At 38.3% G+C, this 21,430-nt stretch overlaps 1 protein-coding gene across 2 annotated transcripts; it reads right to left on the bottom strand.

Moving 5' to 3' along the window:
• LOC134535811 (uncharacterized) lies at positions 1–11,275 on the bottom strand. 2 transcript variants are annotated; one of them, XM_063375099.1, is made up of 3 exons: positions 11,170–11,275; positions 3,326–3,718; positions 1–1,267 (listed from the first exon to the last, which is right to left on the bottom strand). In XM_063375099.1, the coding sequence occupies exons 1-3, from the start codon at positions 11,179–11,181 to the stop codon at positions 1,109–1,111; spliced, it is 564 nt and encodes a 187-aa protein (XP_063231169.1). In that variant the 5' UTR covers positions 11,182–11,275; the 3' UTR covers positions 1–1,108. The 2 variants fall into 2 exon arrangements, with proteins under 2 accessions (XP_063231169.1, XP_063231177.1); XM_063375107.1 differs by having other exon boundaries at positions 1–1,264.
• Positions 11,276–21,430: the final 10,155 nt, after the last annotated feature.

The following is a 21,430-nucleotide window of genomic DNA, read 5'->3' as shown; positions in this document are numbered from 1 at the left end:
TTATTATTTGACGAGTATTTTAATGACTAAATTCTCCAATAAAATGCAACATACACAACGCTTTTCAAAATGGTGACATTGTTTCATTGCCTGGAAGCAGGCGAGAAGTACACAGATTCCTCTTCTTGCACAGCTGCAGAAGTAACTTGACGTCGAGTGCGGACATGAGGCCTCTCCCGGGGAGAAGCGCCCTCGTGTGAGAGTGCGCTCCAGGCAGCGGCGGACCCGGGCTCGAGTGAGAGGGGCGGATGATCGGAGGGTTTTGGGTTTGGGGTGGTGCGGAATACCTTTTTAGTTTAACGGGCAGTCTAAAAATTAAAAAAAAGATAACTAATTGCTCTTCAGAAATTTCTTTTAACATTTTTCAAAGGTCATGAGAAAAAAAATGAAATTAACAAGTAGCCTATCACCAAAAAAAAAAAAGAAGTGAATAAAATTACATTTTTACAAAAAAAGAAACTGAACCGACTTCAACATTTATACAAAAAAAATTGAACCTACTTCGAAAGTTACGTGTGAGGTTCTTTGTGGATTGGATAATTTTTATACTTGTCACTCTATCTTTTTTTATTTTAGTTGTTAGGTAATGGGAAAAGGGGCATGCAAGTGCTGGTCTTTGTCATCATCGAATTAGCTTGCTGCATTCTTTAATACACACATATGTCACTACTATACTCTGGTTTACTGCAAACAAAGATCTCAGATTTCGAATCCCATCGTTTCATCCATATATATATATTACAGGACGCAGTGTGGACTGCATTGCAGCCAGAGGCGGTTCCAAAACATCAGGAATGGAGGCTTCGAACTGGATGGTAAAATGCTTTTTTTTCTGTGGAAAGTGGGGTAATCTGTACACGAGCCCCCTTCACACAATTTTCTTCTTCTTTATTCACGATATTTCGAATTCGCCATAGATGGCAGGGTTATTGAAACCAAGTGAAATTCATGGTTGGTATTACAAAAACAGGTGTCGCAGACAAAAGCAGTAACACGTATTGTTTTAGCCACATGTTTGCAATGAAGAGTGTCTAAAGCAGTTCAACACGAGGGAGTCGAGGTGAGTTCTGACGTGGTGCTGGGGGGCAGGGAGCCCGGGGAAGGGCCGTCACCGGCGCAGGGCCGCGCTGGCAGCCCACGAGGAGGAGCCGCCGAGGGCCACGCCGGGGTCGTCGACCCTCCAGCCCTGGTCGTCGCCGGGCCACTGGTCGTCCTCACCTCCGCGGCGCGCGCACTCGTCCTTGTGGGCCTGCTTCCCGCCTTGCTGCTGGGCGGCACGAGAGAGCCAGCTTGCAAACACACTCGCAATGCAAACATCGGGCACGACATTTAAAGTTAGATTTCTTTTGAATTAATCCCGAGCGTGACAAGTACACGCAAGTTGTTTTTTCAACTATATTTCTATACGCGAATCACACATACTTTCCGCTCTCTCCACTAGAATTCGTTGCCGGAGAAGCTACTTTGAATATTAAATCAGTCGATGTGCATAGTAAAAATAATTAACTATGCAATGAAATGGCTCCGATAAAAACAGAAAATGACTTGAAAAATACTAAACCATTGCTTTTTGGGCCTGATTTTATACACGGAATTGTATTAAAATGCTGATCACAATGTTCAAATTCATTAAAAAGGTTAAAACTATAAAGTTTCCCCTTTGACTTTGCGAACTTTGGTTTCGCGCCACCTCACACAGGTGGCAGCACCGTGTGTTTGTGACACATTTACGTTCCTTGGTATCCGTCGCATTCACGAAATTACTCCCACCATATACCTAGTGCTAAGATGTTACACACCAACAATTTTGTAAAGTTAAAAAAAAAATTGGAAATTATTTAACAAGATTTTATTTGTAAAATTTTAAGAAACATGTTGTAAATTTTAAAGATTATGTATGGGTAAAATAAAATTAAATGCTCTATTATTTCAAAAGTGTTTGTGTAGTTTCAGTTACTGATATCGCTTAGGAAATGGAATAGTGAAACATGTTATTAGAAATAACAGTTTGGCTCACTGCTAGTTTTTGGTATCTGCAGGCAATGTTTTGTAATATCACAAGTTACAAAAAGGTCGCTCCTCTTGTTAAAAAAATTCGAATAAGGTGTTTATTACTAACATATATTTTTAGACTAACATTGATTTATATGAAATAAACCAGTATGTTTGTTCCTTACTCACACATTAGGAAGATGGTAATTAAATGATCCGTTGTTAATAACACGTACTAATTCCAGGGTGGTAACATATAGTTACACGCTGGGTTTGGCTGGCGACAAGCACAACAAACGACAATTTGATTGTTTGAATCATATTTATCATCAATCCCCATCTGTCGGGCTTGGGTGAAATTTCCCGAGTCCATTGAACATGGCATGAGCGCTTACAGAAGTGATGTATTAATAAAAAAACACTTTCATTTTAATACTACTGTTACGTTCCATGTAACTGTTCAGAAAACACAGGGTTACAAAAAAAATATTTTTTTAACTTTAAGAACATTTGTACTAAAATCTCCGGTTGTAATTGACAAAGACGAGTCTTTTCACTCATTAATGGTTGTCTTGACAACAGGCAACGCCACGGTGAAGACAGCCGTGACGTCCCTATGCTTGTCGATGCAGGTTGATTATGCGGTGGTTTGCCATTGCCTTACGCGAGATGAACCCAGGGAGAAGATCGGAAAAAATCCTCTTCCCGGCCGGGAATCGAACCCAGGCAGGCTCTTTCGTCCACCAGCCAGACACACTAGATACATTTTTTATAAATTATTCAATAATTTTTTTTAATATAAATTTTTAAAAGGAAAAGTGGTACTCTGGTAAGTTTGTCAGTCACCACAGGGCCAACCATCATCCCTCCCTTCCCTAAGTAGATATGTAATTGTGGTAGGGACTGGAAAATTTCGCGAGTTCAATGACCTCTAGGATAGACTCCACGATTCCCCACGTATTCGGGCAAATGCCACATGCTCATCGGCTAATTACTCCCGAGACCTGTCAACGAGAATGATGCTTCCGATTCGATACTTCTTTGCTTGAAGGTTTTTTTTCACTGGCTCACAAAGTCCTTAACGTAAAACGTGAGCCAATCACAGAAGTCATATATATGAAGGTACGAGGTGTTTGGATCCCAGCATAGCGCGGAAACGAATCCGCGAATTTTTCCCGGTCTCTGAATTGTGGTTGTTGGTAAGTGCCAGGTAGACGATCAGGACAACACAAGTTGCGTCCGAGTCTTGTCCGGGATTCGAACCCGGAGCCCCCCCGCACTGTGGCCAGGTGCGTGGCCGGCCACGCTACGGACTAAACAATGAGTTGTTTACGTGGTGCTTGTCATCTCCGCCGTGGTGCTTGCCCCGGGCGCAGGGCGGCTTCTTCGTGGTCGTGGTGGTGGTTGTGGTCGAGGAGGAACACGGTGGCACGTCCTCGCACTGCAGGCAGCACCCGGGCGCGTCCCGGCACAGCGGGTAGCAGCAGCAGCAGCGCGGGGTAACACAGGCGCAGGGAGGGTACCACGGCGCGTTAGCGCTCGGGCAGAACCACGGGAACGGGAGAACGTGGTACTCCGGAACGTAAGGGTGGTGGTACTTCGGGAAGTTGCCGTACGGGTAAGGCTTGTGGAAATCCATCTTCTTTGCCGTGGGTACAAGTTCACTGTAGATGGAATGAACTCCCACAAAGCATGATACCACGACCACAATAAATACAGTCAAAATCTGTAACAAAAGAAAATAAACATTTACTGTGCAAGTACGTAATGATTTTATAGCATCATTGCAACTACATAAAAATCCTGGTATCTAGGTATTCTTCCTGTAGATACAAATAATACGTCTTAATGATAGCATTAACGATTTAAGAGCGAAGTAAATGAATGGTAAAACATTGGACTTGGATTCGAGAAGATCTAATTATAGTTTTAAATAGTTTCCTATATTATTTCAGGTAAATGTTGGGATGGTTCATTACGTATAACGGCATGGTTCATTACTTTCCCAACATGTGTTCTGTTTCGTTGTGTTTTACCGTTGATAACGATCTCGTTGCCCATTGGACGCATAAAAAAAATAACCTTAATACATAGTTGTGATTTCATGGTGCATCAACCGAGCGAGTCTGTGTGATAATGAAACTCTGTACTCACATTCTTTATGACTATAATTTTAGCCTCGATGGAGCCATGTCCCCCCCCCCCCCCCTCGCAAACACTCCAAGAAAATGCTAGAACATGGCCAACTATTTCATCCACACTGGTTTAGGTGTGTGAGCATGTCTCTAGTGGATTTTCAATTAATAAAACACGTTATTATATTTCATGGAAACCACTCTTCTAGGATATTTGTGGTAATTTATGGTCCTCCTCTCTCAGTTTGCTACTCTATCAGCATAATTATATTTTGTTTCCGTTAGATCAATTCGACCTAATTATTTACAGAGTATACAAACACATACATACGTATATATATCAATGGAAGTACATAACATTTACTCATTAGTGTGTTATTTCAGAGCGGGGTAGGTCGTAGGCCTTATTGCTCTTAACAAAAAAATACAGATATTTCATTCATATTTAGAAACTCCGAAAAATCTTAACAGATAATATAATTAAACTTGTACATTACATAATTCACTAAATGCAGAGTTTTTGTTCTCAGTTAAGAAAAAAATGGACGCGTGGACTTACGTACGCACGTTAAAAGTTATACTTACTTGGCGCAATAGAAAAACTAACTATAATTTAGAATACAAATAATTAATAGAAATATGATAATAAAATGATTGGAGTGATTTTAATTCGTTCGGTAAATTAAAAAAATAACATTAAATTTTTTAAATAAATACTCAGTATTAAATAATGATATAAATACATGTATAAAATTAACTACTGAATTCAGTAAAATAATCGAGATAAATTTTAATTAATAATGAATATCAATAAACAAACGGAATGTTTATTTTAATCATGTGTTAAACAATAAGGTAATAATTTATAATGAAAATAAATTATTCATACAGGAACATAAACTCATTTATATAAATACACAAAAAAAAATTTTTTAACACAATTTATATCACTAATATTTGCAATAAATAAATGTTTTTAACTATATGGTTTATGAATTAAAGGCACATATATAACTTTTATTTGTGTGTAGCCTTTTTTTTCATCCTGTCAATTTTCGTTACATGCTGCACGCACAGCGTAAAAATCCACTCTCATTTTTCTTCCATAATGCGCCTAAAGAAGTATACATCCAATCACTTAAGTTATATATATATTTCAAATTTTCTTCCCATTTCCTAATCCCATTTCAGCCATACATTTAGTAAAATCAGTATGATATTTTATGCACAATTCATCGTTCGCATACCATTCGATGAACTTGTAGCGCATGATTAATTCTTTCAATCCATCAATGATTCATCCGCCCGGTTACTCTGAACCGGTCTAGAGGTTCAGCTTTCTGGAGGGAAGCAAGGATGTGGTAAGAGGGGTCTGAACTCCATTCTCCGGCTGGCTTCAGAGGTGGGAAACGGAGTGCCGACGGCTCGGAACTCTGGCCTGCCAAGGCAAGTGTCGTAGACACGACATATCATTTATCAACGCCACTCGGTTCAGCACCACTAATTCGGTTTACAATTCAAATCGGAGCCCATCATAATTCTTGCTGGTACAGATGCCGTAAGCCTAAGCGCATAGCAGTGCAACACAAAACCGTTGAAAATAGAGGAACTAAGCATTGTCCTGTAACTCGAAGCGAGGCGCGAACCAACGACAATGAGATTTATAGTCTCGTTTGCTACCAACTGGGATACCTTTTTTTCAACTTTTTTTATTGTTAGAAGCAGAATACATTATATTACATATACATTGGGATCATGGCAGTTCAGTTATTGGTCCTATCTATAAAACACTCCAGTGCAATGCTACCGTTTACAAACCATGCTTAAAACCCAAATAAGGTGTGTCCACAACTTTGTTTGAGGGTACCGTTTTTAATTAATTCCCATCGTTCTAGTCTGAGATGTTGCAAGAAATCCTGTGTGTCCGGCGGCACTATCGCGGATAACGTGTACTGCAGGGCTTGGGTGAAGAGCCACTTAACTCCGCGCTGGCACACACGCGGAAACAACTTGAATCGAATATTCACAATATCATCATCTGGCAGGTCGACGACTGGGACGGTCATAACTGTAGCAATGCGGAGTTTTGCCCAGCGCCATAATGGTATGGCATATGTACATGATATTACCCTGTGGTACGCGGTGTCCATGTCCCCACACCAGTGACAAATATTCGTACTCGCAATATATATCTTCTTTCTCCTGTATGCCGTTGGGATAATTTCGTTGTAGAATTCATAAGCAGTTGACCGCAGGTGCGCAGGTAATGTCGGATAGGACTGTTACCGCCAAAATTATACCCAGTTAACCTAACTGAGCTATTTTATTTTATAAATATAATTTTAATTACTTGATGTTAGTCGGCGGTGCCTGCGATGTTTTTTTTTTTAACCCAGAAAAAAATATTCAAGTGTGGTCCAACTTACCAAAGGCTACACCTAGGCCACCTTATTTCGTGAAGCAAGTATGGTAATTGATGTAGCTTGGCTTCTGGGTTGTAGCCGTGTCCTTGGCGAATAATTCACCGACGTTTCGGTCGACATCGCAGTCGCCATAATCAGGGAGCATTTACTTACTGTAGGTAACTGCTCCATGATGATGGCGACTGCGATATCGATCGAAACGTCGGTGAATTATTTGTCAAGGACACGGCTACAACCCAGAAGCCAAGATACTTCAGACAATGGCCATGAAAGCCTGCGAACAAGTATGGTAATTGTTTACTGTAGGGGTGTCACTAAGAAAAATTAAACACCCAGAAATGGATTTATTCAGTTCCTAGTTTTATTTCTATACATTCTGGAAGAGCATTCCGATATTTTAAGAACCTCGCATGCAATTAACAGTTTTAACGTTCGCCTGTGCAGAACCACAGGCACCGACATGAGTCACTACTGTGCTTGGAAACAGCTGGTCTCAATAATAACAGTGACCTTAGATTCAGAACTTATTGCGTAGCTAAAATACTTGCTGCAATTTTCAAATAAATATTTTTTTCTCGTTTTTAATGGCTTTTACCCGACAATATACATCGACTTCCTGATCTTGCCCACTAACAAGCTTTTCAAAATCTAGTAAGAATTTCAAAACGCTGTTCCCGGGGTAAACATCTGTAGTTTTCAAAAACATCATTTTCGGGTATTTTTTTAAAGGTAAAGCCACCAAACTAGAACACGATTTTACAGTTTTATTTGTTTGAGCACTGCAGATGTTCCTGCATGTATACCGAAAATATCGTTTTGAAATTCCTTCTAGATTTTGAGAAACTTGCTAGCGGGTAGGGCCATGAAGTTGAGGTTAACTGTGGGTAAAAGCCTTGAAAAGCCAAAAAAAAAAAAAAAAAAAAAAACTTTATTTGAAAATTGCAGCAAGTACATTTGTTACGCAGCAGGTCACTGTCATTACTGAGGCAAGAAGTTCGCAAGCACAGTTAGGATGAATCAAGCATGGCGTTGCTACTTAGGCAAAAGTTAAAACTGTTAATTTCAAGCAAAAATATTTCAAATATCAGAAAGCGTCTTCATAGAATGATTAGAAATAAAACAAGGAACATAATAAATCCATTTTCGGGTGTTTACTTTTTTTTAGAGTGACGCCCCTACAGTAAACAATTACCACAAATATTTTAAGTCTTTGCTAACTTCTGAGAAACAAAGGTAGGTACATTCTTTCAGGACTAAAATATAGGCATTGAATATACCGATGCCATATTGGCATTACTTAGATGGTAATACCTGTAGTTCGGCATTCTATGGTTCGGAACAGCATCAATGGAACCGCTTGCGTTTGGTTTTTTTTTCCGTGTGGATTCCGTCTTTTGACTTAAGTCACCAGGCCGCATTACTGCGTCGCCAGCATTTTTAGCGAGCTCAAAGTTCATCGTTACTACCGGTTATCATATTTCAATATACCAGGCTTGCTTCGGATGGTCAGTTTTATTGTTTGTGGGCCTAACCACAGAACCGCACAATGCCTGAGGTGAGATGAATCACGTTCAGTGTAGTTGACTAGGATCGAAGCCACGACCTCCCGAAAGCAAGCCTAACACGCTGCTACGCGTCAAAACAAGTTACATCGACACATGGATGGCATGAGCTTTATTTCACGGTAGGATTTAAAGTAACACATAAATTATGAACAAAGCACCGAAGGCTCACATTTTATAAAAGCATTGAAACACAAAAATTGTCATTATTATTTGCTTCCTTTTGCGAATTATAAAATATTTCTATTATTCAAACGCAGTCTCTAGAGCTTCGTAGCAAGAGTTTTGAAAGCATTTCAAGTTCTCATGACATAAATTAGATAGGTACCAATTCGTTACCTATCTGAGATATTTAAGAGGCACGGATGAGAACATCACTGAAATACAACGATGCGTATCAAAACAAGAGGGTATCATAACAACCGTGTTGTATGCTAATACTAAACATCGCTGAATAAAGTGATGAATTAGGTTTAATGTGGTGACATAATGTTCGTTTAAGAAACATGACGTAACGTAATATAACACGGACTATTGAATAGTTCCAATACACGGAATTCTATAAACAAAATTAATTCACATGCTGCAGGACTTATAAAATAATGATGCGTTATGAACAACGAACTTACTCAGAAATGCAATTAAAATGTAAAAATTTTAGTGACGAGAAATACAGAACTTAAGGAAGTTAAGATAATTTTTTTTTTTAACTTTGTGTTCTCAGCGTTAATACAGCGTTAGTATGGCCACTCTGTTGAGTGTAGACTCTTTGGTTAGTTTGAATTGTTTCTGGGCGCCACTCTTATGTAATACATAAGAGAAAAAAAAAATATAACACTTCAGATCTAGAATTGGTATGAGAGTGATAACATGTAGTTTAGGGTTATTAAACAAAAACATATACACTGTGAAGTAATAACAGAATAAAATAACATTAAACAAATAATCTTTAATCAGACAAATATATAGATACTTATTGGTTTGACCAGTGGTATACTCTTATGTTTTCAAATAAACAGGAGATAGGTTGCACTCATGTTAAATACAACAAAAGTTCATAAATCCAAATTATCGTGTCTGTTGCTCTCACTCTAGATCGAATTTAGCGTGTAAAAATATAGTTTATTATCGTCGTAATTTTATTTAATTTAGTGTACCTCGGCTGAATTCAGTATATAGATATGGTAGAACATCATGAGAACTCCGTCTCATTTCACCTCTGGGTTAGAACTAAGAAAGTGTAAATCAGAATAGTAATTGGCTTATAAAATGGTTTATCTTTGCAGGACTTTACTCAGTTCGACACAAAAATCAAAATTTATATAAGTGTTGGCAAAATCAAATACGTTTATGCAGAAATACGGTCTGTTCAAAATAGCATCATGAGTCAATTTTACTCACGTTAATTTCACACCTAATTACACATCATATAGGATGTGCCCTATATAAATTACTTATAATTATGTTTGTACGGCGATTAAAACCATCCCTTCAACTGGATGATCTGTTTAGCTCGTAGAATTATCAGATTTTTAATGGGATTGAAACCAAGCTGTCTAGCCAACGCCGTAGTCATTCCAAACTTTTTTCTTAACTTTAACAATGACGCTTAAATTAAGCAACATGGCCTCTCATTGGCCGAGACACAAAGATCGTTGACTTAATTAACACATCAAAACAAAATACAGACATTCAACAACACATCTGAAAACACTAAAATGTCTCAAATTTAAAACGTGAATTTTCAACAATGAAAGTTCTTTTATGCAAATTACGTTCAAAAAGCTCAATTTGCCGTTAACGTCATTTGTTCCCTAGAGGGGTCTTGCTAATTGAAGCCTCAAAGTCACTTGGGCTACGCCATAGAGTTTTGCACTCGTAGATACGTCCAATAGAAAAGAATATAGCATAGACATGAAAAATGTAAACAAATAATAATAAATAATTTAAAAATGTTATTTATAATAAAAACAATACACTTTCTGTGCACGGGACAGTCATGCAACAGCACAACGTTTACACGAAAACAACGGCATCACTACAAAATAGTGTTCGCAGTAATACTGGGTTCAGATTTTTACCCTGGCATTTGTGCTTTGTGTTATCCAAGTACCTCCAATAGTTGAAGTTATTTGTTAACCGTGAATAACTTTACAGTAATAACTGCACACATAATGAACACGATAATACAAAATAAAGTAAAATTGTGTAATATTCGATTGTTTTTACTATGGTTTAAAACAATAAAACAACAACCATTAAAGTATAAAAATGTTCGTAATTTTCGTAATAAATACTCAGAAGTATCTCGAAAAACCTATTTGGTATATGCTAAAATAACCCTAACATATGTTGTAAAAAGTTACAATATCTTTCTTGTAGTATTACAAACTTTTTATTGGTACATTCTGTAATCGTGGCCATTACGTTTGGAATATTGTTCCTATTAATGACTATTTTCTAGAGGGTTACAATTTACGTTTGCAGAATTTTACAACTCTGTACCTCACAGGTCAACAATGTCGCGTCCGGTTATTATGAAGTATAGTTGCACCATGCCCATGAACACAATTTTTTTGTTTTATCTATTTGTATTACAGCAATTAGAGCACTAATAAAATTATGTTCTAAGTGTGATTTTATATTTAAAGGACTAATATACAACATCACAAAAATCAATTAAAAACGAAAAAAATTAAAATATTATCTTTATTTTTTTTGTTTAATAAAGAAGTATGTGAATAATGTTCCAAATTTCATAAAGCATTTCGCATTAATAGTAAAGAAACCTGAATATAAATAAAGTTGCAACGAATCAAAACCTAGCTCTCTTGAAAAATTACAAATTTGTTACACGGTGTTCTGATACTTCCTGGATACAGAACTGTTTACAAAGAGCGTACTTGTTTTAAAACACCAGAGTTAAGTACTGTGGTATTAATTGGTTATTTGTATGCCCATTTTGAACTACGTTGGCGTTCGATAACCCGGCGAAATTGCTAGTCCGGAACGCGGCAGGTTGAAAGAGCTTTTACTGTACGGCCGCGATGCGCTTACCTTGCACGTCATCGCGAGCGCTGCCTCCCACCACTTGGACTCGTCGCGGCGGTCCGCGGGGATTTATAGCGGCGGGTGGCCGGTGATACCGCCCTCTTTATCTCCGCGCTGACCGACGCACGTCTGATTGCCGACTTCCCCCCTGGGGGCACGGGGCGACGGCGGGTGCAGGGGTGAGGGGATGGAGCGACGTCTTCTTCGCGACCAATCCGAGCGAGGCGCATATGTGCGGCTGCGACGGCGAGGCACGCTCCGGGCTGCTGGTTGGACGCTCGTCGTGTTCACCGCGACTCGGAAGAGTGTCGGATAAGGAGGGGGGAGGGAGCACGGCGCGCATTGCGGCTCGCGAGCGTGAGATCCTGGCGTAAACACGGTATTACCATCAGATTCTCTCGCCGCGCGGGAGATATGGCTCGACCACAAAACACTCTTAAACCACTTGCGACATATCTGTGCTCGCCGAACTACGCAACTAATATATATATATATAAAACTAGAGATATGCGCAGTTCGGGACCTTTCCGTAGATATTTCGTGTTAAAAAGTCGGAATAAAATCATAACAAGTGTTCCGCATTAATATGTAATTTAATATTAACACTGTTTTATGTATTGCATTCCAACGACGCCTGCACTTGATCCGTAGAAGTTTGGACTGTCGCTGGCCGCTGTTACGCCCGATGAAATGGGCCAGCTACGTATTCGTATTTTTTTTTTTCATTTCCTTTTCGACGCTGCCGTAGCTCACGCATGCGCTCGACATTGGACATTTTAGGCTTTTTGGATTCCTTTCGACGCGAATTTTTCTCTGGCGCGTTTTATATCATTCCGAAAATATTTACAACATCTTTGATTATTTTGTAATTTTCAATTTAATACTGACTATCACTAATGTATATTTCGGCGAATATTTTTACTGTCTCACTTTGGGTACAAACTAGCTCCTTTAAAATTACACCTGAATCAATGTCCTAGCTAAACGTGTTTCCACTCTGCAACAATTAATATCTTTACACAAAGCTAATTCGTAACAGTCACGCGCATGCGCCTACACTGGTACGATGACGTCACAGAAAAAAAGAAATCCTGCCCGATAAACACGTACAGAGATATTATATCCGTTGTGTGCTCAACAGTTGTTGACACATTATTAGTCTCGTTGTTAATAATTAGCGATTCAAACCTGACGGTATTTTGTCACACAAGGAAGTGTGAACGACTATCACCGTATCGAGGGAATATAAATTTTCACATTAAAAAAAAAACAGTTTTGCACTACTTGGTGCATGATATAAACGATTGGCACAGTTGTCGCTTTTATTTTTTAATTAGGTATGTGCAGACAAATGCATGTTTTGGTGTCTTAAAATGTGTTTATTTAATTTGCTGCTCCCAATGAACTGCTTGAACAGAAATCCAGGTGGTGCAAAACATTATTGTAGTAGTGTTACGTTGCGTATTATGTGGCTCGAATCACATTTAGTCTAAAAGCACAGAATTTAATGCACATAGCCATGCATATTTTTTGCGAAATTATTTCCAGACCAGCTGTGTGTTAAGACTTTGTAGCATTGTCTGAGTTTAGTGGTTTTCTGGGTTTATTTCAGGAACATGTCTACTGTCAGAACACCAATCATAGCCACCCAGTGCGGAAGCAAACGCGTTCTGAATGGCCCGGCCAAATAGGGTAATGGCATCTCTTGCAGACGGCCTCCAATCACAAGGAATCAATCGCTAGCGCGGGCATACCTTATTGCAGTCTCATGGGCGTTCAGATTTATTCGCTAAAATTGCTTACCTCTGTGAATGCGTTAAGAAGCATGAATTGACATCTTAACCCAGCGGCCTATGATCCCGGATTTTGATTCTTGGTTGGATTTTCAAAAATTGAAACATTTATTTCCCGTGGTGCAGAACTATTTGTAGTGCTCTTCCTTTTACAGACCGTGGAAAGTAAAGCAAATAATTGCAGAATTACCTTATTTACAAAAAAAACTTAGGGTTGGCTTTCTTCTTGGCTTTTAAAATTTATTTTAATTAATTTTAATTTTATCAATGACATTGGATATGAATGAACTCAACATAGCTCAAGGTAACTGGGTAAGCTCAAAGTGATGAACCATCCTAGTTATTGGCCTAGGTCAGGTGTCAGTTAATTTTCGAGTGAGATCAGCCAAATATCAAATAAACCGATTCTCCATTTTTTTTTTGTTTTTGTATTTTCTCTGTAGCTACATACTTGGAATTTTAAGACGATAAAAAAACGAGATAAAATCAAAATATTTTATTCAAAAATTCAACATAAAGTCTTAAAGTAAAGGCTACTTAGAGAAAAAAAACACATAAATGTAAAAAAAATTATGGAAACCATTAGTAGAACTCTATTGATAAAACAAAAACCTAAATTATTTTTATTAATTATTAAAAAAATTAAAAAAATCACCTGGTGAGTGGAGTGGCGGGCGGTGCGATGGTAGGTGCGAGCGCAGGTTGAGGACAAGCGTTGTGATTGGGCAGTTTAATTTTGATCGGTGTTTTTTTGTGTGCTGTGGCAGCGTAGTGAGTTCCAGTGCCGTGCAATCCCATGGAAAGAGCCGCATGCGGCTCGCGAGCCGCTGTCTGCCGACCCCTGACCGAGGGTGATCTCGAGAAAAAACAAGGAGAACCTAAATCCAGATGGACGGACAGGAACCTCTGGGATGATAGTGCAGTGTCTTATCACTGCGCCACCTCGTTCCATGTTAGCATTGAATATATATATATATATATATATATATATATATATATATATATATATATATATATATATATCGATGTTAGCAACTAGATGCCATTTCTCAAGATTGATCTCTACCCATGATTCTTTCGATTTAAATTTCTCATCAAAAAAAAAAAAAGATTGAGTGGTTTATCTTGATCAAGTTTTCAGAACCAAATTTAAAGAACCGAGAGCGGTGAAATATGTAAGTGCTGTACCCACTAAACTTGCTCCACAGAGTTCAAAAAAGTTTCATTTTTACCTGCAAAAAGTCAATAGCAATTTATGGTCAAGAACCGTACAAGATTGGCATTCAGTATAACATGCCCCTAAATGTTTTTCCTCCCAAAGAAGATTTTCATCATTATTTCATAAATACGCTGAAGTATTTCAGACGCACTTCTTCAGTCTTAACCCACAAAGAAGTGAACACAAGTAGTATGTAAATGGGGCTCCGAGATCTGGGTTCTGGGTGTGGAGCCGAGAGCCGGCTCCGCCATCTTGGATTGTGACGTCACAGCGGCCATCTTGGATGGTTGTGACCTTGACCTTTGACCTTGACCTTGACCCCGGCGGCCATTTTGGATCCGCCATCTTGGATCCGCCATATTGGATGACGTCATTGTGTTCTCGAAAATTCCGGCATTGTGTTTTCCGCCATATTGGATGATGACGTCACCGTTGCAGTTTCCGTTACGGCCGCCATCTTTAAAATCTTCATTTACTATCCGATTTTAATAAAAAAAATTTAAAAATTATAAAAAAAATTAAATAATAAAATTTTAATAAAAGATTTATAAAAAATATATTTTTACGACACGGAGTTCGGAGTCCTCGGTTCGAACCCGGTGAGGGCAAAAAATAAAAATGGCGACCGATCCAACCCTCACAGTGGACGCAGACAGACTGACCCCCACCACTTATGTCAATGCACATATACCATCAGGTAGTATGACGTCATGTCCGCCATCTTGAAATTTGGACGCCATCTTGAAAATCTTTATTTATTATCCGATTTTAATGAAAAATATTCCAAAATTTATCAAAAAATGAACGTATTTGAATTCCGTTTGATTATATCGTTGTACGTCCTCGGTTCGATTCCCGGCGAGAGTAAATGGTCGATCCTTCCTCCATGAAAGCTACCTAGACTGATCTACCACCACCAGTACCAAGGTATATATCATCAACTGGTATGACATCATGTCCGCCATCTTGTCTTCATCCGCTGGAGACCACCATCTTGTTTTCGTCTGCTAGAGTGTGCCGATACCATGTAGTATAATTATCTGGTCACCAAACCTTTGACCTTGACATTGAACATTGACCTTGGCCTTTGACCTTGACCTTGAAATTTGACCTTGACCTTGAAATTTGACCTTGACATTGAACTTTGACCTTTACCTTGAAATTTGACCTTGACCTTGAAATTTGACTTTGTCCTTGTCGACCATCATGGATCCGACATTTTATGTTCAGTACATGCTACCAGGAGCGACCACCTGCTGGAGTACACCATCTTGTGCGTGTACTCGTATTATAGAGTACATTTCCAACTGGTTAATTTTATTCTAACCCGCTACAGTGCAGTAATCATTTATTACCGAGGTTCCCCCGCCATCTTGAAATTCGGCCACCATCTTGAAATCATGTAATAATGTAGCTAGAAAAGCGGGAAAAAATCCAAAATTCATCAAAAAAATCACTCATTAACTTACATATCGATTCGATCCGCTCCAGTCCTTGGTTCGATCCGCGATCGTTGCAAAAATGTTTAATTTTATGTAAAAAATAATAACTTCAATAAACCATGTTCAACATTCATAAAGAGACTCTAAATCCTCTACGACCACCATCCTATCAGACATCAAGACCACCATATTGAAAATTCATAATTTTAATGCTAGAGATTCGGGAAAAAGTTCAAAATTCATTAAATAAATTTTTATTCCATATAATGATTGATTGGATCGACTAAGGTCCTTGGTGCGATCCCTGGCCGATACAAAACAACTTTAATTTTAAAAAATACCACTAAAGTGTTAGGTTTGAGAAAATAAAAAACACTGCAAGTTCTTTTAAAAAAACTTTTATTACATACATACTACACTACTACAAGTACAAAAAAAATACACAGACAAATTAACAAAGCCTTTTGGATTCCTCGATTCAAACAGTCTTCTTATTGTACGGACTAAGCCTTTTACATGACTTTAAATGTCTATCCGATCCGGTCATCACCGCAGCCAGAGACGGACTGAAGTTCAAATCACTTATATAGTCTCATTAGCCGGTACAACACATGAGTCAAATCAATAACCATGTTCATTATACGTCTCGGAGCATTTTTTATAATGACGATGTAAGCTATCGATACGTCAAATTAGTTTATTGCACTTATTGCACTGAAATTGTATTCTTTGAACATTATTAGAACAACCGCTTCTTTCATGTCTGCGAGCATTTGAGGTGATAGTAAATGATGCACCACAGTATTTGCACTGATGCGAAGTACGCTCTTCATTAATTGAAGTATTCAATGCTGATGAAACTTCAGCTGATGGTGGAACAGCACATATCGAAGTCTCCTCCAGTGTTGTCAGAGGCGTTGCCAACGGGATCTGCTCCAACATCGTCGGCGCTGACGTCATGGTTCCCGTAGTCGATGGTACATCCTCCATCGAGTACGACGTTAAAGTCGGTAAAGATGCCATCGAAGTCTCAAGAACAGGCAATTACACGACTTATGCACCAGAAGAAACAAACTAGGTGATCCCTACACCGCCGTCGCCAGTAACAAACTGAGCGTCCTGCTGTCTAGGACTCGCTTATATACATGCACCATATGGAATAATACGCTAGTCAAATCAAGAACCATCTACAATAATACTAGAGTCAAAACAACGTTAAAAATAGAAGGACCATCAACGAAAAGGCAGCACATTCTGGAAGCACCGACAACGAAAAGGCAGCACATTTGGAAGCACCGACAACGAAAAGGCAGCACATTTGGAAGCACCGACAACGAAAAGGCAGCACATTTGGAAGCACCGACTACGAAAAGGCAGCACATTTGGAAGCACCGACTACGAAAAGGCAGCACATTTGAAAGCACCGACTACGAAAAGGCAGCACATTTGAAAGCACCGTCAACGAAAAGGCAGCACATTTGGAAGCACCGACAACGAAAAAAAAGGCAAAAAGGAAGCACAAGTTACGAGATATAAGTCTTAGTTAGAAATCAGAATACAAGAAATAAAAACATTAAATTCTTATAATTTAAATTATTTATTTTATTGCTTTACATTATACAAATGCAAGTAAAACAAGCCATTATTGTATGTAGCCAGCATTCCTCAGTTCCTTGAGTATGAAGGATATTTCTTTGATGCACGAATAGTTTCCTGCACAAAGCAAACCATGTAGAAGTCTTAGCCAGTCAACCAATATGTTTGGATCTTTCCATGATTTGTAATCATTCTCTTCTACCACCATCTTCCTTGCACCTTTATAATAAATATTATGATCTCTGGTGTCTTCCGTTTTACCACCAACCTCAGGGTAACTTTCATGTATAAGACGGTGATCATCACAAGCTTGATCAGATTTATTTAATATATCACGTCGTTTCCACCGTTTCGGTTTCAGGACACCGCCACATTCTTCAATCTTGTCAGCTTTAGGTGCTTCATCATAGTCTTTGTCTTTGTCAACAGCCTCAGAGTCACTGTAACAATCACCGTAGAAGGAATCGTCCTCACCCAATTTACCGTAATAATTCGATGTTGATGATGTTGAAGTGTCTTCATCGTCTTCATGCTTCCTTTTTAGGAGTCCATCATTTTTACAAAGTAAGAAAGATCTACTTGAATTCGGCTGGAATATATTCTCACTTTTCACGTTAAGGATTCTTCCATTGTCTTCATTCTTCCGTAAATCATCAACCTCCTTCAATTTAAGTTCTTTGTCGAGATCGGAAGAGCCAAGAAAATTATTGTCGTAATGCAGATCACTCTTCCTTAGGCTAGTAGATTCATCGTTGTCCTCTAGCTTGTACGCAGGCTTGGCGCTACAAGTTCTGACATGTCTTTTTAAGCTCTCTCTCCGCGTAAACGACTTGCTACATCGAACACAACTTATCATATTGCGCAGTGGATTTTTAACACAGTCATTCTTCTCGTGTTGTCTTTTATTCTTTCTCAAGATAAACTCTTTACTGCAAAACTTACACCTATGTTCTTTCGATACAGCGTCAGATCCCAAATCGGAATTCATATTAGTTACTGAGACTAATGTCAGATACCAATTGAATGTTTTAAATTAGATCCAATACTTAAATATAAATTTTTTCATATTTCATCAGCGAGAATTAATATATCTCATGCAAAAGTACTTTATGCATGTAGTTCTGCTTTTCAACAACAGATGTCGCCACATGTTGCTTGCAGGTAAATAATATTTAGTTCTTTTATGCGGGATGCGGGATGCTCACTAACGATCGCAAAAGAAGGAGGGCTTCGCTAGACTCCAAGGAAAAGGAAGTTCGTCTTGCATGTTGGTGCTCCACAGATGTCTCATGGCGTAATATTAATTTGACTGAGTAATGATATTTGTTAATTCCACCTGATAAAAATATTGCAAGTTTTGATTTAGTAGCAGAAATTATCGAATTAAATGTAACACCAAATAAAATGACATGTCTCATTAGACCAAAAAAAAAATCCATACAGAGAGCGGTTTCTCAGAATAGTCAGAAACACTTGAAGAAACCACAGGAATCATTGCAAGAACACGGAGAAAACCATCATAATATTGGCAAGAATAATCAGGAGCACACGGAGAAAACCATCATAATATTGGCAAGAATAATCAGGAGCACACGGAGAAAACCATCATAATATTGGCAAGAATAATCAGGAGCACACGGAGAAATCCATCATAATATTGACCAGATTAATCAGAAGTACTCGGAGAAAACCACCGCATGTTTTCTTTGTTATCATAAAATTACAGGAAAAAATATTTTAAAATAAAAATAAATTAATAAAAAATAAAAAAAAATAAAAAAATGCATAAACAGTTTCTGCTAGCTTGTAAACTTATCATTGTTGAGCAAAGATAGAGTTCTTGTACAAGCCAGAAATTTATGCATTTTTTTATTTTTTTTATTTTTTATTAATTTATTTTTATTTTAAAATATTTTTTCCTGTAATTTTATGATAACAAAGAAAACATGCGGTGGTTTTCTCCGAGTACTTCTGATTAATCTGGTCAATATTATGATGGATTTCTCCGTGTGCTCCTGATTATTCTTGCCAATATTATGATGGTTTTCTCCGTGTCCTCCTGATTATTCTTGCCAATATTATGATGGTTTTCTCCGTGTGCTCCTGATTATTCTTGCCAATATTATGATGGTTTTCTCCGTGTTCTTGCAATGATTCCTGTGGTTTCTTCAAGTGTTTCTGACTATTCTGAGAAACCGCTCTCTGTATGGATTTTTTTTTTTGGTCTAATGAGACATGTCATTTTATTTGGTGTTACATTTAATTCGATAATTTCTGCTACTAAATCAAAACTTGCAATATTTTTATCAGGTGGAATTAACAAATATCATTACTCAGTCAAATTAATATTACGCCATGAGACATCTGTGGAGCACCAACATGCAAGACGAACTTCCTTTTCCTTGGAGTCTAGCGAAGCCCTCCTTCTTTTGCGATCGTTAGTGAGCATCCCGCATCCCGCATAAAAGAACTAAATATTATTTACCTGCAAGCAACATGTGGCGACATCTGTTGTTGAAAAGCAGAACTACATGCATAAAGTACTTTTGCATGAGATATATTAATTCTCGCTGATGAAATATGAAAAAATTTATATTTAAGTATTGGATCTAATTTAAAACATTCAATTGGTATCTGACATTAGTCTCAGTAACTAATATGAATTCCGATTTGGGATCTGACGCTGTATCGAAAGAACATAGGTGTAAGTTTTGCAGTAAAGAGTTTATCTTGAGAAAGAATAAAAGACAACACGAGAAGAATGACTGTGTTAAAAATCCACTGCGCAATATGATAAGTTGTGTTCGATGTAGCAAGTCGTTTACGCGGAGAGAGAGCTTAAAAAGACATGTCAGAACTTGTAGCGCCAAGCCTGCGTACAAGCTAGAGGACAACGATGAATCTACTAGCCTAAGGAAGAGTGATCTGCATTACGACAATAATTTTCTTGGCTCTTCCGATCTCGACAAAGAACTTAAATTGAAGGAGGTTGATGATTTACGGAAGAATGAAGACAATGGAAGAATCCTTAACGTGAAAAGTGAGAATATATTCCAGCCGAATTCAAGTAGATCTTTCCTACTTTGTAAAAATGATGGACTCCTAAAAAGGAAGCATGAAGACGATGAAGACACTTCAACATCATCAACATCGAATTATTACGGTAAATTGGGTGAGGACGATTCCTTCTACGGTGATTGTTACAGTGACTCTGAGGCTGTTGACAAAGACATAGACTATGATGAAGCACCTAAAGCTGACAAGATTGAAGAATGTGGCGGTGTCCTGAAACCGAAACGGTGGAAACGACGTGATATATTAAATAAATCTGATCAAGCTTGTGATGATCACCGTCTTATACATGAAAGTTACCCTGAGGTTGGTGGTAAAACGGAAGACACCAGAGATCATAATATTTATTATAAAGGTGCAAGGAAGATGGTGGTAGAAGAGAATGATTACACATCATGGAAAGATCCAAACATATTGGTTGACTGGCTAAGACTTCTACATGGTTTGCTTTGTGCAGGAAACTATTCGTGCATCAAAGAAATATCCTTCATACTCAAGGAACTGAGGAATGCTGGCTACATACAATAATGGCTTGTTTTACTTGCATTTGTATAATGTAAAGCAATAAAATAAATAATTTAAATTATAAGAATTTAATGTTTTTATTTCTTGTATTCTGATTTCTAACTAAGACTTATATCTCGTAACTTGTGCTTCCTTTTTGCCTTTTTTTTTGTTGATGGAGCTTCCAAATGTGCTGCCTTTTCGTTGTCGGTGCTTCCAAATGTGCTGCCTTTTCGTTGACGGTGCTTTCAAATGTGCTGGCTTTTCGTAGTCGGTGCTTTCAAATGTGCTGCCTTTTCGTAGTCGGTGCTTCCAAATGTGCTGCCTTTTCGTTGTCGGTGCTTCCAAATGTGCTGCCTTTTCGTTGTCGGTGCTTCCAAATGTGCTGCCTTTTCGTTGTCGGTGCTTCCAAATGTGCTGCCTTTTCGTTGTCGGTGCTTCCAGAATGTGCTGCCTTTTCGTTGATGGTCCTTCTATTTTTAACGTTGTTTTGACTCTAGTATTATGGTAGATGGTTCTTGATTTGACTAGCGTATTATTCCATATGGTGCATGTATATAAGCGAGTCCTAGACAGCAGGACGCTCAGTTTGTTACTGGCGACGGCGGTGTAGGGATCACCTAGTTTGTTTCTTCTGGTGC

Source organism: Bacillus rossius, chromosome 1 (genome assembly GCF_032445375.1).
Source record: "Bacillus rossius redtenbacheri isolate Brsri chromosome 1, Brsri_v3, whole genome shotgun sequence".
NCBI classification, from domain to species: domain Eukaryota; kingdom Metazoa; phylum Arthropoda; class Insecta; order Phasmatodea; family Bacillidae; genus Bacillus; species Bacillus rossius.
Note: the sequence above shows the minus strand (reverse complement) of the source record. Positions and strands in the feature narration are given on the sequence as shown.